The 19,462-nt window shown below is 39.5% G+C and overlaps 1 protein-coding gene across 2 annotated transcripts in view; it reads left to right on the plus strand.

The window, feature by feature from the left end:
* Positions 1-19,462, plus strand: part of dis3l2 (DIS3 like 3'-5' exoribonuclease 2) — a 101,925-nt gene that overhangs the window by 51,194 nt on the left and 31,269 nt on the right. For both annotated transcript variants that reach the window (XM_067361728.1, XM_067361727.1), the window contains exons 12-13: positions 15,107-15,214; positions 15,392-15,625. In XM_067361728.1, coding sequence (XP_067217829.1) covers positions 15,107-15,214; positions 15,392-15,625 — 342 coding nt within the window. The remainder of the gene's footprint in view (positions 1-15,106; positions 15,215-15,391; positions 15,626-19,462) is intronic.

A 19,462-nucleotide genomic window follows, 5' to 3' on the forward strand; every position in this document is an offset into this window, starting at 1 on the left:
GATAAGAGTCCCGGCCTAAAGACATCTATATGACAATATTTAGTTAGTCATAGCGCCACCTGCTGGCAACAGGAAATGGCATGCTTTACACTGTAATTCACTACCAGATTCACATCTGTATCCGTTGGCGTTCTTTTTTAAAAAAAAATTGTTTATTATAATTAGGGGCCAAGCACCGAGCACTGTGTCCGTTGGTGTTTTTTTTTTTTTTTTTTTTTAGGGCCCGAGCACCGATGGTGTGAGGACCCTATTGGAATTGCTCCGTTTCTTCTTCTTCTTCTTCTCCAAAGTAAATCGCATTTTAGAGGGCCTAAATGTGCTCGAAAACTCACGAAACTTTGCACACGCATCAGAAGTGGTGAAAATTTACGTCTGTTATGGGTTTCGGAATTTGGTGTGGCAAAATGGCTTGATAGCGCCATCTAACGTACAGCCCTTCTCGCTACATTTCACTAAGGTTTTGAAATTCGGTACACACATTTATAAGACCAATACATACAAAAAAGTCTCTTGGAGCGAAATCCGAACAGGAAGTCGGATATTTTTAATTAATTCACAGTTTTTGCATTTTCCAGACGTACTTTAATGAACTCCTCCTAGAGCTTTTAATTAGATCAATGTCATATTTGGTCAGTCTAATGTAAAGGCCTTTGTGACGTTAAATTGCGAAGATCTAGAGTTTTCACCGAAGGGCGTGTCCGTGGCGGCATGACAAAGTCTGTTGTTTCGCCATGAAAAAGGAAGCCGTTGTAACTCATACAATGTCCGATCTGCTCCAAACTTCACATGTGTGATAAGAGTCCTGGCCTGAACATATCTATATGCCAATATTCAGTTAGTTATAGCGCCACCTGCTGGCAGCAGGAATTGTGGCACTTTTACATGATTTTGCCATAATTCTCCTGTATTTACTCGCTTACATGCATGTTGCCCACTGTTCGCTGTTTTCCTGAAACCAACGCGTGGCGGTGAGCCCGGGTGCGAGGGCCCTTTCATCGCTGCTTGCAGCTTTAATTTATTCTTCTTCTTCTTCTTATTCTGCTCTTGAAGTCTATGGCAACCCATAGAACCGCTTGCGGGAAAGTTATGAAATTTGGCACAAAGTTAGAGGATAGTCTGACCTTTGTCCATAGCAAATTTGTCTCATATGAGTCTCATAATGAGTCTCTAACTCAATCCCTCTAGCGCCACCAGCTGTCCAAAGTTGCACTTATGTTTATGCTAATAACTTTTTAACCGTAAGGGCTAGAAACAAAATCCGTCATGATAATTTTTCCGCCATTTTGAATTTTCTGAAAAACCTACTTTTTCAAACTTTTTAGTCTGATTTTCATGAAAATTGAACCAGATCATCTTCAGAAACACGCGAACGAATTGTACGTAGTGCTTGCGAAAATAGAAGTGAGGCTGTATCTCCGCAACGCTTTATCGTACTCAGACCAAACTTGGTACATGTCATCACGCAGTGTTTCTGCGCAGCGCCACCTACTGGTCCGGAGATATGAAAAATGGGTATATTTGCTTATAACTTCTGCTGAGTTCATCCAAAAATCATATATTTGGTCTCGTTAGATTCAGGGCATCATGTCGAGTCGATTCATATCCAATTTTTCCATATCGGCCATTTAGGCCGTCGGCCATTTTTTATTTTGTGCTAAAATGCTGTATTACAAAAATGCGAATAACTTTTGACTATATTAACTGATTGTAATGAAACTGGTCTCAGTTGATTCCTAGGGTCATGCCGAGAACACAGATATCAAATTTGCCATGTCGAGTCAATTGATATGAGATCATCTTCAGACCATGCCGACTAAAAGTTATGGAATTCAAGTCGATTCCTCAAACCGTTTTCGTTGAACGAATTGTACGTAGTGCGTGCGAAAATAGAAGTAAGGCTGTATCTCCGCAACGCTTTATCGTATTCAGACCAAACTCTCAGAGAGCAGCCATTTGGCTTTTCTACCTATAAAACCCGCAGGACAGCCGATGGGCTGGAAGGCTTTAGGCTAATATCCTTAATCAGCTGTGAACAGTTGCTTTTGTTATGTAAACAATGTGGGGCCATGCTGAGCCACTTCAAGGAAACTTGTTTCACTTTGCCATCTTAGGGAGAAATCAACACACGTTTTTTTTTTCCTTTGTTGCTGAGATTTATTGATAAAAATAGTACAAAATAAAATAAAGAAACCAACCATTTGTACACATATTTACAAATAATATTAAAAAGTGAGTGAGTACATTCCAGCAATCACTCACAATCCTGGCACTGCCATGGTATCTCCCGTCTGCATTTACCACATGAGTATCTGTAGCAGTGAACACATCGCACAGTGGCATGATTGTTTTTGTGTTGGTGTTTGACCTGACACATGGCTCTTTTTCCAGGGCTAGGTGTGGAGGGTTGTGTCCGAAGCAATTGTTCTTTTCTTGCCTTCTTCGCACACATATGAGAGTTAGCCAACTCTCTTGCAAGCTCCACCAGGAAGTCCACCCGTCTTTCCTGCCTTCCGGTGCATGCTTGATACAGCACATGTGCATTCAGTGCTGCCATGTCAATCATGTTATAGAACACGGCAACTGGCCAGCGCCGTGTCCCTGTGCGGACAGTGTACTCCCGCACCATCTGCTCCATCACATCCACGCCGCACTTTGTGGTGTTGTAAAGGGTGACAGTGTTTGGCTTCCTTTTGGTGGTATTATCAGTCTGAATCACGCTGTGCATGCTGCTAAGAATGTAGACGGTCTTCTTCCATTTGGGCGCATACGCCGTCAGCGTAGCAGCAGTGGTTGAAAACACCTAATAAATAAGATAAATTGTTATTTTCATAGCACTTTTACACACAATGACACAATGACACACTTGGCGGTGTTGATTCTAAAAATTAGAAACACATAAACATAGAACCACAAAAGACCTGCAACATACCTGAGTGGTGAATTCATTGCGATCTGTGTGTCTAGCAGATTGAGGGATTTCCTGGCGAATCTTGTTGACTCTGCCGAGGATGGTGGTTTTCCGGCTAAGAAGTTTATGCGCAAGTGACAGCGATGTGAAGAAATTGTCCGTTGTAACATTTCTGCCGTTGTCTAGGAATGGTTCCATCAGCCTCATCACTACATTTTCAGACAGTCTCTCTCCACTGGGACGACTAGGGTCCTTGCCAAGATATGGGAGGACATTACAAATGTACTTGGATTTTAGGTCGCAAGCCACCCAAAACTTGATCCCAAACTTGTCAGGTTTAGTTGCAATATACTGCAGGAAACAGCAGCGAGTCTTTGACGGGAAAAGCTGTTCATCAACGGTGATATGTAGAACAGGGTTGTAGGACATGATGCAATTGGTGACAAATGATCCCCAAACACTGGAAATTGCAGCAAACTTATCAGTCTTTGCTCGATGAACTCCGGGTGGACCTGTCATCAAAGTGTAGGTGTCGCATGATGTCTTGGAAGCGGTTTTGCGGCATTGTTCCAATGATATGTGGGTTTCTCAGGTTTGCTGACCAGCAGTCACATAGTGATGGAACCTTGGTAAGCCCCCGCAAGATGACAATTGCAATAAATGCCATTAGTTCAGGAAGGGCCATGAACCAATGAACATGCTCCGTTTCCTGTGCATGTTGAATAGTCCATTCTTGAATGCTATGAAGCATTGTCAAGAGTGATGAAACACAGGAAGCTCTGAAGGCAACTCGAGATACTTTTCCTGGCCTTAGCCATTGGCTCTCCATCTGCAGCGTACGCTTTGATTGGGGTGAAAGGGAGACGCGTCCCCACCTGTTCTTCACGCCACACTGTGCCATCTTTCGCTGTCTCTGTCAGGTCAGTCCCCAAACGGGCTCTCTTTTTTGGTTGAGGAGCAGTCTCCTCATCTGCAGTGTGAACAAATTCAAATTGTGAGCAATGGAAAAGTCAAATGATATCACAAATGCATGCATAGATACTAATAATAATTCCAGTATCTCCTTCTCTGTATCGGAATAATGTCTGAAATATCTTCCTAAAAAAAAAGATACAACTAAAGCAAGGAAACAACTAATAATGTTTTGCACTTCAGATGGCAATGCATGTCTGCTAAGTAGTACAAACAAAAAAGTGGACAATACAAAAAAGGCAGAGTAAATATTTGTCACTCCACTCTGCTTTTTTGGTGTTTTCCACTTACTGGTTTGAAATGAAATAGGAAATAATATGAAATTAAACTTAACCTGAAGACAGATCAGACAGCTCTGAGTCCGAATCCGGCTGAAGTTCTATGTCTTCTCCATCTGAGTCACAAGGGTTTACTTCGCTCAGGATCATTTCCAAGGCCTGCCGAGTGGTGAGTCTTCTCTGCATTTTCTTTTCTTGGAGAGGAGGTTAGTACACCACAGAATTCTTGAGGGCACTGAAGTAGTAGGCTATGTGCAGTGAGATTTTATCCACCTCAGCACAAAAGGAATTACCTCTCATTTGAGAGCAAGCTGCATGCAATTAGATGTGCTAATTCATACCTGTTTACACCTGGGCAAGACCCTACATGCCAATGTGAGACATGGTCAATCAAGTTCTCTGCTTTTAGCAGCCCTCCCTCCCCCACACATACAAACAAGCCACCAGCAACCATTCACACACACACCCCCAACCCCCCTGGAGATTGCTCAGGTAATGACCATATTTACACATGAATTGATGCTAATGACAACCAAAAGACTAGCCAGTTAGCATCCACTTGGCTAAAGGAGGGTTACAAATCTCTGGGACTTCTAGTGTTAAAAATATATATATATTTATTAGGGCCCGAGCACCGATGGTGTGAGGACCCTATTGGAATTGCTCCGTTTATTAGGGCCCGAGCACAGATGGTGTGAGGACCCTATTGGAATTGCTCCGTTTATTAGGGCCCGAGCATCGATGGTATGAGGACCCTATTGGAATTGCTCCATTTATTATTATTTAGGGCCCTGTGCGAATTTTCGCTCTTGATCCCCTAAGGATTATTAGGGCCAAAGCCCAAGGGGCTGAAGGCCCTATTGTTTTCTTTAGGATTATTATTATTATTATTATTAACAGGAAATGTGTTATAACGTCTGCATACATATATTAATCTTTATGAAACTTCACGAGTGTGTTGGTTGTAGTAGTCTGATCACATGGATGTGACTATTGTGAGTCAAAGTTATAGCGCCACCAACTGGCAGCAGGAAGTGTATCACTTTTTGAAATGCTTTGAGATCACCCTCTTATTTTTACCTGATTTGCTTCAAACTTCAACAGTGTAATGTCAATACACAGCAGATGTAGACCTATGACAGGATTTTTGATATTTGAAATATTGTTGGCATGGCAACAGGTCAAACTGTAATAATATTCTTGAGTGTTTTTGAGGCTCTTAACATGCTTCAAATTGCATGAAACTCGACACACACATCAATATTGTCAACCAGTAGACATGGACAAAGTCATAGAAATGGGCATGGTGGAGGGGCTCAGTAGCCCCACCTTTTGACAAAAGTGGGGGGGTTAGTTTTTCCTACGGTCACCAAACTCGGTACACATATTGTTCTCATCAAGCCGGACAATTTTCTAATTTACAGTCATTAGCTCCGACCAACAGGAAGTCGGCTATTTTTGTTTGAATGTTAATTTTTTGAAAAAACAGGCTATGAATTTTATACTACTACTCCTACAGGGTTTATCCAATTTACACCAAGCTTTTTTTAACTTGTTGCTAACACATTGAAGTTGTTTAATTGCAAACGGTTTGGCCGTGGCGAGGCAACGAATTCATGGCAAGAAAAGGGAAACAAAGTGTTATAACTTCTGCATACTTTAATTGATTTTGATGAAACTTCGGCTTTGTCTTCGTTGTACAAGGCTGATCACATGGATGTGACTATTGTGATTCAAAGTCATAGCGCCACCAACTGGAAGCAGAAAATGTGTCACTTTCAGCATACATTGAGATCACCCTCTTATTTTTACCTGATTTGCTTCAAAATTCATCAGAATTGTAGGGAAAACACCCTAGGAAGTAAAATTAGCTCAAATGAAATATTTATAGGGAATTATAAAGAGTTGTTTAGATTACGACCGAGCAACTGATTCGTCCAGCGTTCATTTGCTCGAGCCGTAATAAGCTCTTGTAACGGATATAAATATCCAACAATCGTGAAAACACTGATTAGAGCACGGTAACTTGATCACAGTTTAAGACATTAAATCATAAAGCACATAATACAAGACACTTTCCTTTTAAAATCTACAAGAGATTTTATTTATTCTAACACAAACCAATCTAACACAAAGACACGCACACACACACACACACACACACACACACACACACACATTCATACGTGTTGCAGTAAGAAGGAAATGAGAGAGAAAGAGCTTTGAAAGAGAGAGAGAGGGAGATCTGATTAACCGAATTCCTATCAATGCATTTTAAAGACCAGAACGAACCATGAATCCTTCATTTAAATGCACCAGTTCAGTTTTCATCTGGAGGTACTTGCTTGCGTTGACTAAGGTGAATTTCCCTCGTCGTAGAGAGAGGGGTTTCCCAAGTCGATGATTGGTCCAGATCAGGTCCGTGTGGAACAATGAAGGAAGTCTCTTTGTCGCTGGAGTTGAAGCGGCAAAAGTCGTTGGTTGAACTTTGCGGCGAAACTTAGAACACGAGACTTTCAGCGGTAAAGGAAACTTAAGTAAAATAAATGAAAAGTGAGTGAAGGTTGGATGGCTTGAAATGAGTGGCTGGTCTGTTTTTCTTGTTACTCCATTGTTCTTGGTACTCTAGTCATGGCTGACCGGTTCTTTCTTCTGTTGCTCTGTTTTCCTTGACCAGAACTAACCAACTCCAGTTCGTTTACTTACCAACTTCTCTCCTTTCACTATCTTGCAATATGATCATTTAAACTTAGTTGTTTGTCACACCTCTGAGGAGTCTTGGCCAATCAGACATTGTCCTGTTTCAAGGGGGCCTTCCTCTGCCCCCAATAAAACAAAAGTGTTACATCCCGGTCTGTCTCTGCTTTAGCAGAGTGCCATTTTAACATAATTGCTATTAAATGGAATACAATACATTTTAAACAGATTTCATTCAAGTCAGAATATAGGAAAGGGAGAAAGAATCAAATTAAGTCCAAATAAGGCATACTTTCAGTCATTCAGTCAAGAGTTAACACATTTACATGAATCTTTGGCTTTCCTGTGAAGTAAGGAAACAAAAGGGTCTGGATTGTCTCTCTGTCTTCTTGGGTGACCCTTTGGTATGTCGCTTCTGCTATCAGGAAGCATGTGTCGTAAAAGTAATCAGCCTGGCTTTATCTGCAGACGGACCGGAGCCGGAACCTCAATTCTGAATTAGAATTATGTTTTGAAAGAATCATCTGAATGATTCATTTGTCTGGTTCGTCCACAGTTCCTACAGAATAATGTTAAAACTTGGCACATGTAATCCTTTGAAAATGGGCAGGGAGGAGGGGCTCTATAGCGGCACCTTGTAGTGCAGTAAATGTGAATTTGACATAGTCCTTTGATGTTTAAACGTTTTAAATGCCTATTGCCCGCTATGCACAGTTGCCCTGAAGCCACCGGGTGGCGGTGCCACCGGGCTTGGGCCCGCCATCGCTGCTCGCAGCTATATTTATTATTATTTTTCTAAGTTTTTGGGGTTTTGGGGGCCCTTAACATGCTCAAAAACTCTTGAAATTTTGCACACGGGTCAGAACCTACGGCCATGACAGCCCTACAGAGGCTGGTACCCGGGCATGGCAGGGGGGCTCGACAGCGACCCCTTGAATTGCGCCCGAAAACTTGACATTGAAGATGTTAAATTGAAAACGGATAATGGATATCTCGAACCGTCTTGCCATGGTAATAGATTGAAGTAATGTAAAAAAGATAAACGGAATGACGCATATTCTCTATTAAGAAAAACACTATACACAATTAATTTATATATAGAATAATATAGATGTTTGAAATAAACACATTTTATTCATTTTCTTCCAATTCAAAAAGCATGTGTAATTAAAAATAGGCAGATTAATCCATTTTTAATCCATTCAATCAAATATAATTAATGTCATACATAGAGTAACAACTAGAGGGCAGCATATACCTATTTTTAAAACAGGGTTGGATAAGTCAAACATATATAATCAGTTTGATATATATAGAACAAATAATTTGTTTAAATTATACTGTTTGTGCAGGTATATTTAAAAAAAAAAATATCAAAGACTACTTTGTCATAATTAAGATTGTTTTTGTTTTGTTTGTTTGTTTAAAATGATTTTCTCAGTCTGTCTCAGTCTCTCTCCCTCTCTGTCCTCCCCCATATTACCTCAGGCTCATTCGGGGGTGTGTGTGTGGGTCTATGTCTGTGTCACACTGTCTATATATATCTTTTTCTCTCTGTGTGTATGCATATATGTGCTTTACAGTCTTATTTTTTTCTAAATATTTATTTTATAGTTATTTATTTTTAACAATTACAATGAGAATTGTTTTAATTTTTTATTTACTGATATAATTCAAATTTATTAAAAAACCCTGTTTCAGTAAAATTTCACGATTATTAAAGTGGCTGTTTAAAATAAACATGCATAAGTGAGCAGAAAATTCAAGACATGAACCTTATAAATACCTGAGATTGACATTAAAATTGTCTTTGCAGGTTCTGTGATTTGGCTCTATTTATTATTTATTATTTTTCCATTTTATTTTTTATCTTATACCACACATATTAAATTAAATGAATGCATGCTTTTGGTGCATAAGATTGGTGCACAAACAACAGCTCATGGAGGTCAAAAAACACATGAATAGAAGTGTGAGGATTATACAACATCAGCAATCACAGACATTCACATTATGGCTGGATTAGTTATTTCAGAGCATTGTGGAGTTTGCACAAATAAAAGTATATCATTTGGTCTAGAATTTTGATAGGGGTTGTCTGAAGCCGACTTCAGACTGCATGATTTTCAAACTAGTCTGGTCACTGTCCTTTTCACACTGCATTACTTTCGCTTTCGATTCAGTCGCTGTTGTGTTCAAAATGCATGATGGATCGGCGACAGAAGGTTTCACACTGCATGAATTTAGAATAGGAAGAATCGCCGACACATCTGTCTGGCACTCAAACTACGTTTCACAACCAAACACACGGGAGATGTGACAAGGAAACAACACAATATCACGTATGCAAGACCGGAGTTCTCAAGTGAGACTGGGTTTATTATTAAAAACAGTAACCCGCAAGAAGCTTGCAATACGAATGGCTTGTGTGCTGATTTTGCAGCGAAAACAAGAAAAATAAAAGAAGAATATGGAGGAGGAAATGGTTGGAGAGACTGTGACAGAGCACTCGCATAACAGAGCACTGATTTTCCTGTGATTTCGTGCATTTGTCTGCAATTTCACAAAAGTTGTCTGCAAGCTAAAATCGGGGCTAAAATCATGCAGCCTGAACTCTCAATGAGAAAAAACCCAGACATTTCAGATTATGATGATATTCTGCACTCATTTGAAATAGACTTATAACATTCTGTGACATGAAAGTCATCTCAATTTAAACGATCTCATGCATGTGGCTTTTGTGGTTTGTCATCATAGGAGCATCAGCTGCTGCAGTAAATGTGGTTTGAAATTGACATAGTCCTTTTATGTTTAATTGTTTGAAATGCACATTGCCCGCCGTGCACAGCTGACCTGAAGCAACCGGGGTGGCGGTGCCACCGGGCTTTGGCCCGTCATCGCTGCTCGCAGCTATATTTATTTTTTTTTTTTTTTCTACGTTTTTGGGGTTTTTGGGGCCCTTAACATGCTCAAAAACTCTTGAAATTGTGCACACGGGTCAGAACCCGCGGCCATGACAGCCGTAGAAAAGCTGGTACCCGGGCGTGGCAGAGGGGCTCGACAGCGCCCCCTTGAATTGGGTCAGAAAACGTGGTCCATATATCAAACAGGCTTGCACATACAAGTATAAAACTCGGTACACATATAGACTTTATCGGGCCAAACAACTTTCGTACTCTAAGTTATACATCACCTCAACAGGAAGTCAGCTATTATGGGTTGTTTGAAAAACACATGCTCTGGAATTTGATATACTCCTCCGTAGACGATTAATCCGATCGCCACCAAACTCGGTCAGCATGAAGTCAAGACACTGATGATTAAAAATTCCCAGCAGATTTTTGATATCTCGAACGGTTTGGCCGTGGCGAGGCAACGAATTTATGGCGAGAAAAAGGAAACAGGAAGTGTGTTATAACATCTGCATACATATATTGATCTTTATGAAACTTCACGAGTGTGTTGGTTGTAGTAGTCTGATCACATGGATGTGATTATTGTGAGTCAAAGTTATAGCGCCACCAACTGGCAGCAGGAAGTGTATCACTTTTTTAAAATGCTTTGAGACACTTAGCATGCTTCAAATTGTTTGAAACTCCACACACACATCAGGATTGTTAGCCAGTAGACATGGGCAAAGCCTTAGAAACGGGCAGGGAGGAGGGGCTCTATAGCACTACCTTGTAGTGCAATAAATTTGGAGTGAATTTGACAGTCCTTTTATGCTTAACTGTTTTAAATGCCCATTGCCCGCCATGCACAGTTGCCCTGAAGCCACAGGGTTGGCGGTGCCACCGGGCTTTGGCCCGTCATCGCTGCTCGCAGCTATATTTATTTATTTATTTTTTGACTATTCTGGCATTTTTGGGGCCCTTACCATGCTCAAAAACTCATGAAACTTTGCACATACATTGGAACCCGGGGCCATCAGGGCCGTACAGAAGCTGGTACCCGGGTGTGGCAGGGGGGCTCGACAGCGCCCCCTTGAACGGGGTCCGAAATCATGGTCTATATATCAAACACGCTTGCACATATAAGTATAAAACTCAGTACACATATAGACCTCATCAGGCAAAACAACTTTCATACTCTAAGTTATACGTCACCTCAACAGGAAGTAAGTTATTACGGGTTGTTTGAAAAACGCATGCTCTGAAATTTGATTTACTCCTCCTAGGCGATTAATCCAGTCACCACCAAACTCGGTCAGCATTAAGTCAAGACATTGATGATGAAAAATTGCCAGCTGATTTTTGATATCTCGAACGGTTTGGCCATGGCGAGGCAACAAATTTATGGTGAGAAAAGGGAAACAGGAAGTGTGTTATAACTTCTACATACATTGAGTGATGTTTATGAAACTTCAGCTGTGTGTTTGTTATAGGAGTCTGATCACATGGATGTAACTATTGTGAGTCAAAGGCATAGCACCACCAACTGGCAGCAGGAAGTGTCACTTTCAAAATGCATTGAGTTCACTCTATGTTCACTCTGATTCACTTCAAACTTCATCAGTGTAATGTCAATACACAGCAGATGTAGACCTGTGACAGTGTTTTTGAGGCTCTTAAAATGCTTCAAATTGCATGAAACTTGACGCACACATCAATATTGTCAACCAGTAGACAAGGACAAAGCCATAGAAATGGGCGTGGTGGAGGGGCTCAGTAGCGCCACCTTTTGACAAAAGTGGGGGGGATAGTTTTTCCTACAGTCACCAAAAGCGTTACACATATTGTTCTCATCATGCCGGACAATTTTCTAATTTACATTCATTAGCTCCGACCAACAGGAAGTCAGCTATTTTGGTTTGAATGTCAAATTTTTGAAAAAATATGCTATGAATTTTATACTCCTACAGGGTTTTATACAATGTACACCAAACTTTTTTAACTTGGTGCTAACACATTGAAGTTGTTTAATTGCAAATAGATGTTGGATATCTCAAATGGTTTGGCCATGGTGAGACAACAAAAAGGGAAACAAAGTGTTATTACTTCTGCATACATTAATTGATTTTGATTAATCTTCAGCTGTGTTTGTTGTACAAGGCTGATCACATGGATGTGACTATTGTGATTCAAAGTGATAGCATGCGTTGAGATCACCCTCTTATTTTTACCCGATTTGCTTCAAACTTCATCAGAACATTGTTAAAACGTGGCAGATGTAGTCCTTTGAAAAGAATTGTGATATCTCAAACACTGGTGCCTTGGCAACATATCAAACTTTAATATTCATTTTTGATGCTTTTGAGACTCTTAGCATGCTTCAAATTGTATGAAACTCGACATACGTCAGAATTGATATCCAGTAGACATGGACAAAGCCTTAGAAACGGGCAGGGAGGAGGGGCTCAATGGCGCCACCTTGTAGTGCAGTAAATGTGGAGTGAATTTGACATAGTCCTTTGATGTTTAACCATTTTAAATGCCTATTGCCCACTGTGCACAGTTGCCCTGAAGCCACCGGGGTGGCGGTGCCACCGGGCTTGGGCCCGCCATCGCTGCTCGCAGCTATATTTTATTTTATTTTATTTTTCATCTTATACCACACATATTGAAATTAAATAAAAGCATGCTTTTGGTGCATAAGATTGGTGCACAAACAACAGGGAGGTCAAAAAACACATGAAGAGAAGTGTGAGGATTATACAACATCAGCAATCACAAACATTCGCATTAAGGCTGGATCAGTTTTTTTCAGAGCACTGTGGAGTTTGCACATATAGTATGTAATTTCCTCTAGAAATTTTATAGGGGTTGTCTGAGGAAAAACACAGACATGTCAGATTAGGATGATATTCTGCACTCATTTGAAACTAACCTATGATATTCTATGACATGAAAGTCATCTCAATTTTAAAAATCTCATGGATGTGGCTGTTGTGGTCTGTGATCATAGGAGCATCAGCTCCTGCAGTAAATGTGGTGTGAAATTGACATAGTTCTTTTATGTTTAACTGTTTTAAAATGCCTATTGCCCGACGTGCACAGTTCCTCTAAAGCCACCGGGATTTGGCCCGTCATCGCTGTTTGCAGCTATATTTATTATTATTCTTTTCCAAACGTTATCGCATTTTTGAGGGCCTAAACATGCTCGAAAACTCACGAAACTTTGCACACGTGTCAGGACTGGCGAAAATTGACATCTGATATAGGTTTCAGAAATGGGTGGGGCAAAACAATAGTGGCATCTATAAAACTTCAACGGTGTGCGCCATGGGCTACGTTCGATGTACATGTATGAAATTCGGTACATACATGTACCGTCCCATTACCTACAAAATTGAAGCTAAGTCCTAATCAAAACAGGAAGTCAGCTATTTTGAATTTCCTGTGCGATTTTTGTGCAGTTCTTTCCATTTTCAGACCTCGTACTTTAACAAACTCCTCCTACAGTTTTAATCTGATCATCTTCAAATTTGGTTTGTTTAATCAAAAGGCTTGTGCAACGCTAAATTGCAAAGATCTTGAGTTTTCGTCAAAGGGCATGTAACTAAGGCAGGCAATGTCCGATCTGCCCCAAACTTCACACACTTGATAAAAAGTCCTTTCCCAAACACATGTCCATGGCCATATTCTGTTATAGTCATAGCAAACTTAAATCACCTGCACCTTAACACCACCAAGACCAGGGAGATGGTGGCGGACTTTAGAAGGCCTAGGCCTCAACCGGAGCCTGTGATCATCAATGGCGGTGGTGTGGAGCTGGTAAAGACGTACAAATACTTGGGGATGCAGTTAGATGAGAAACTGGACTGGACTGCTAACACGGATGCTCTGTGCAGGAAAGGACAGAGATGTACTTCCCCAGAAGGTTGGCAGGTTTAGTGACCGGTTACTGTCATTACCCTGCTCCACAGACAGACTTAGAAGGTTGTTTCTTCCTCATGCCACCAACTCCACTCAAGGCGGACATTTGTCATTGATTTGACCTGGATTATACATTGTACATGTGGTAGCATAAAATTTTATTTGCACAGGACTGTATTTTAAATTATATTTATTATTTTTATATTCTAGTATTACTGTATGTTATATCTGTTGTGTATACTGCTGTCAACTGTGAATTTCCCACCGGGATAAATAAAGTATCTGTCTAAATATATTTATATTATATTTCTGTGTGTGTGTGTGTGTGTGTGTGTGTGTGTGTGTGTGTGTGTGTGTGTGTGTGTGTGTGTGTGTGTGTGTGTGTTTTACAATCTTGATTAGTGATCTTTAACCCTTTTACTGATTACCCATTTATTGATGAACTGCAAATGATAACTTCACACTCATTTGAAATAGAACCATGACGCTATATCACTATTCGGACAGGTCTAGTTTTCTAAATGTCGTTTGAGTTACAATTATTATTACCTGACACCTGTGATTTCATGTACTGATTCATACAAGACTAACATCTCTGTTTTTTACAGAGCAAAGTGTGTGTTTTCTAGACATGGGCGTTACAGAAGGTCATGTGTTGTGTTTGTTAACATCATGTAAAAGTGGCTGTTTGTAATCTTGCATAAGTGAGCAGAAAAATCTAAACATGTACCTTACTCTTACCTGAGACTGATATTAAAATGTCTTTGCAGGTTCTGTGATTTGGCTGTATTTATTAATTTTATAATTTTATTTTTTCATCGTACACCACACATATTGAAATTAACTATGCTTTTGGTGCATAAGATTGGTGCACAAATGACAGCACAGGGAGGTCAAAAAACATGAAGAGAAGTGTTAGGATAATACAACATCAGCAATCACAGATATTCACATTAAGAATGGATTACATTTCTCAGAGTACTGTTGAATTTGCGCTAATAACAGTATGCAATTTGCTCTGGAATTTTTATAGTGGTTGTCTGAGAAAAACACACACATGGCAGATTAGGATGATATTCTGCACTCATTTGAAATCGATCTATGACATGAAATTCATCTGAATTTAAACGATCTCATGGATCATATGGGCACCAACTGCTGCAGTATATGTGGTGTATTCAAATTACTCTGAAATAGTCCTTTTATGTTTACCCATTTTAAATGCCTATTTCCCACCGAGCGCTGTTGCCCTGAAGCCTCCGTGTTGGTGGTGCCACTGGGCTTGGGCCTGTTATCGCTGCTTGCAGCTATATTTATTACTATTATTATTGTATCTCATTTTTCATTGTTTGATAGAATAGCAGAGGATTTGTATTATCCACATCAAATTAAAAACCCATCTGATTTTTTATTTATTTATTTTTTTTTAAATGCAGGTGATCCCCATGTTGCCTCGTCTTCTGTGTGAGGAGCTATGCAGCTTGAATTCTCTGACCGATAGACTGGCATTCTCTGTCATTTGGAAGCTTTCTCCAGAGGGAAAGGTACTTTTTATTATATACCTCTTATACGGTCATTGAGAACAAATCACTAAAATTCAGATCCTGTGCCTTAATGTGGGTGTTACCTCTCTTTTCAGGCCTGAGACAGCCCTGTCTCAGAATAATCACTTTTTTTGAGTAAGGTTTTTTTGATAGTATTATTTTATCTGTACTCTCCAGATCTTGAGTGAGTGGTTTGGCCGAACTGTCATCTGTTCCTGCATTCAGTTGAGTTATGATCATGCTCAGAGTATGATTGAAGCTCCTGACAAGCACTTCAGTGCTGAAGAACTGCCATCCTGCTCCCCAGACCACAGCATCCAAGAGATACAAAAGGCTGTCCTCAACTTGCACAACATTGCCAAACAACTCCGAGCCCAGCGCTTTGAGTGTGGAGCTCTCTGGCTTGACCAGGTCAGGCAGATGCAAGTCAATTTCAAGTAGATGCACATGTATTTTACTTATGGGTGGAAGTGTGACCTGATTTTACATGATGAGTTGATGATGGATTATGGGGGTAGAATTGTCCTCAACATGAGAAAAAGTGTTAAAATGGTTGTAGCAAGATGGATTAAAGTTGGATAAACGGATGAATATTTGATAAACATGGACAGGTTTACAGTAACAAGCAGTACATTTTTGCAAGGAGTGTCTTTCAACCTCACATCCTCACTTGCAGACTTCATGAACCCTGTTGTTATTATTAGGACGTTTTTATAAAGAGATGAGTACATTTGGTTGATGCGTCTCAGTGATGATTCTCTTTCGGTGGTGATTAGGCATGTGATGGTATCAAATTTTCATGTTGCGATAATTGCTAAAGCTTTTATTACGGTATACACTATTATCCCCATATTGAAATAAGTTGGGAAAAAAGTGTTGTCATAGTATAACAGGTTAAATTTTAACACTTTTTCTTATAACAAAAAGAACTCTGAACATTTAAATAAAATAACGCAATACACACAAAAATATATAGTTTCAAACAGATTAAAGTGCAAAAGAATTATAAAGGACAGCAGGTAACACTTTACAATAAGGTCTCATTATTTAACGTTAGTTAATGCATTATAACTAAGATTAAAGGTGCCGTAGAATTAAAAATTGAATTTATATTGGCATAGAGTTCAGTACATGGAAAAGACATACAGTGAGTTTCAAACTCCATTGTTTCCTCCTTCTTATATAAATCTCATTTGTTTAAAAGACATCCGAAGAACAGGCGAATCTCAACATAACACAGACTGTTACGTAACAGTCGGGGTGTACGCCCCCAATATTTGCATATGCCAGCCCATGATTGAGGCATTACACAAGGGCAGAACGTCTGGATGTGCACTGCTGAAAAATCAGACTAGGTAAGCAAGCAAGGAAAACAGCGAAAAATGGCAGATGGAGCAATAATAACTGACATGATCTATGATAACATGATATTTTTAATGATATTTGTAAACTGTCTTTCTAAATGTTTCGTTAGCATGTTGCTAATGTACTGTTAAATCTGGTTAAAGTTACCATCGTTTCTTACTGTATTCACGGAGACAAGAGCCATCGCAATTTTTTTATTATTAAACACTTGCAGTCTGTATAATGCATAAACACAACTTCATTCTTTATAAATCTCTCCAACAGTGTAGTGTTAGCCAGTTAGCCACAGGGCATAGCCTCAAACTCATTCAATATCAAATGTAAACACCCAAATAAATACAATACGCACATAATCCGACACATGCATTCAGTATGCATGACGAACACTTTGTAAAGATCCATTTTGAGGGTTATATTAGCTGTGTAAACTTTGTTTATGCTGTGATAGAGTCTAGAGCTCAGGAGGGGGCGGAGAGAGCGCGATTTAAAGGTGCCGCAACCTGAAATCGGCTCGTTTCTAATTATGCCCCAAAATAGGCAGTTAAAAAATTAATTAAAAAAAATGTATGGGGTATTTTGAGCTGAAACTTCACAGACACATTCAGGGGACACCTTTTTTTAAAAAAAAGTTCTAGGGCACCTTTAAGAATGAGAAATAGCTACACTTTTTACAGAAGGTATTATTTTTTGTTTATGTTAGTTAAAAGGGTAGCACTATATTTGACAGTATGTGTACTTACCTGGTAGCCTACATATATATAGTACTTATGTTGTAATTTCTACGCACTGTAAGTAAGTGTCCGTTATTTGTAGGGGTGTAACGATATATCGCAGTACGATATTTCATGATGCAAAAATTTTATGATATGTATCGTAGAGTGATGGTGATACTTTTACGATATGACGGCAGTCTAATCTTATAGGTTGAGCTGCCGACGTGACCTACTCTGCAACAGCATTGCGTGTCTTTTCATCGCAGTTGCAGAAATCTGACAGAAGTGCGACGTCTGGGCTCCTCATAGTGCTGCTGTTGTTATTGACAATGCACGCAGTGGCAGTGAGAGAACCCAGGTTGTCACCCCATATTAAGGGTGTGTCTCAATCAGCTCCCCTAGTTCAGTAAGTGTTTCGCGCACACATCAAATCTTGCAAGCAGGTTTAAACATTTCTCATGTCACTCTCTTGCTTGGTTGTGTGAGTTAAGTCGTGGCTTTCTTTCACCACAGTGCTACAAGCTGTGCTTATAGAAAAGCAAAAGATGCTTGCGTTCCTTTGCTTTAAGAAGTTCTGTCTTAGGGGCCTTTCACATATTGCGTCTTTTCCGTGTGCAAGTCAGTTAATGTAGCCGCGCAGCAGGCGCGCTCACAATAGAAGCAACGTGGTCGTGACGCACATGCGGTGAGTTTTCCAGACGCATTGAGATGAAAAATTCTTAACTTTTCAGAATGCCGCAAGCGCACCGCAGATCATGTGACAAGAACCGACCGACCAGCTATGGCCTTTCCGTAACAAAACATCAAAATCTCAGCCGAACAGCTGATCGTAGCTGTACATGGTGGTTTTTTATATCTTATCTCCATAAATATATATAGTAGTAAAGCTAATGCAAGGGCTAGAAATCAATTTATCCTTTGCTGAAAATTCCTACTCCTCGCGGAGAGCGCAGTTCATGGTTGCATAGCAACAACAGACGGCATGGGAGAGCAAACGCTTTGGAAAGAAGCAGCAGTGCGGCCGCGCCTTTCTACGCATTTTTAGACGCGATATGTGAACGGCCCCTTAGGATTCTTAATTAGTAAGTTCATGTTAAATTTAACAGTTTTTTCAGTGACAGACAGACTTATTCAGCTGTTAATCTGAATACAGAAGGTTTTTATTAAACCTTGAAATGTGATCTTGTGTGTACAACAAAGAAAGTTATTGAAATTTGTTAATATTTTTTAAATAAATCTGTTATTTGAATTTCGGTTTCATTTTGTTCAAAATATTGTGATACGTATTGTATCGTGAACCCAGAATCGAGATACGTACCGTATCGTGACCTGAGCATATCGTTACACCCCTAGTTATTTGTGTCCACTCTTGTCCATGAGTACAACATTGTTGCCATGTATATACCACTAGTAAGTACAGTAATGTCTTACTAGTTACCATAAATAAGTGCCTGTTATTACCCACACTTGTCCATAAGTACAACATAGTTACCATATACATACCATTAGTAAGTACAGTAATGTGTCTGTTAGTTACCATATACAGACACTATAAGTAAGTGCCTGTTATTACCCAACACTTGTCTATAGGTACAAAGTAATTACCATGTATGAACCATTGGAAAGTACAGCAGTGTTTCTTATTAGTTTCCATGTACATACGTGTCAGGTAAGTACCTTGTGTTACCACTCTTTTACCTGTATGTACAACATAATTACTATATATGTACCAGGAAAGTACACATACTGTCAAATAAAGTGCTACCGATAAAGGATACAACTGATCATTGTCAGATTAGCTCAGGTCACTTAAATTATAGACCTTTTGATGTTAATGTTATTAAACATTAACTAAGAAATTAACATTAACTAAGATTAATGAATGCTTTATATGTATTTTTCATTGTCAGTTTGGTAATAATGAATTAACATGCTAACTAATGAAGCCTTATGTCACTAAGTTTTACTGAATAATAACAAATAATCAGAAAACAATTCTAGGGCATGTTGTAGTCCAGATTAAGATATAAAAATGTTTAAATTAATAAATAGCCTATTAAATGATTAGTGAAACTTTTCCTGATAATTTACTCACCCCCATGTCATCCAAGATGTTCATGTCTTTCTTTCTTCAGTTGAAAAGAAATTAAGGTTTTTGATGAAAACATTC

Source organism: Chanodichthys erythropterus, chromosome 15 (assembly GCF_024489055.1).
Source record: "Chanodichthys erythropterus isolate Z2021 chromosome 15, ASM2448905v1, whole genome shotgun sequence".
Taxonomy (NCBI): Eukaryota; Metazoa; Chordata; class Actinopteri; order Cypriniformes; family Xenocyprididae; genus Chanodichthys; species Chanodichthys erythropterus.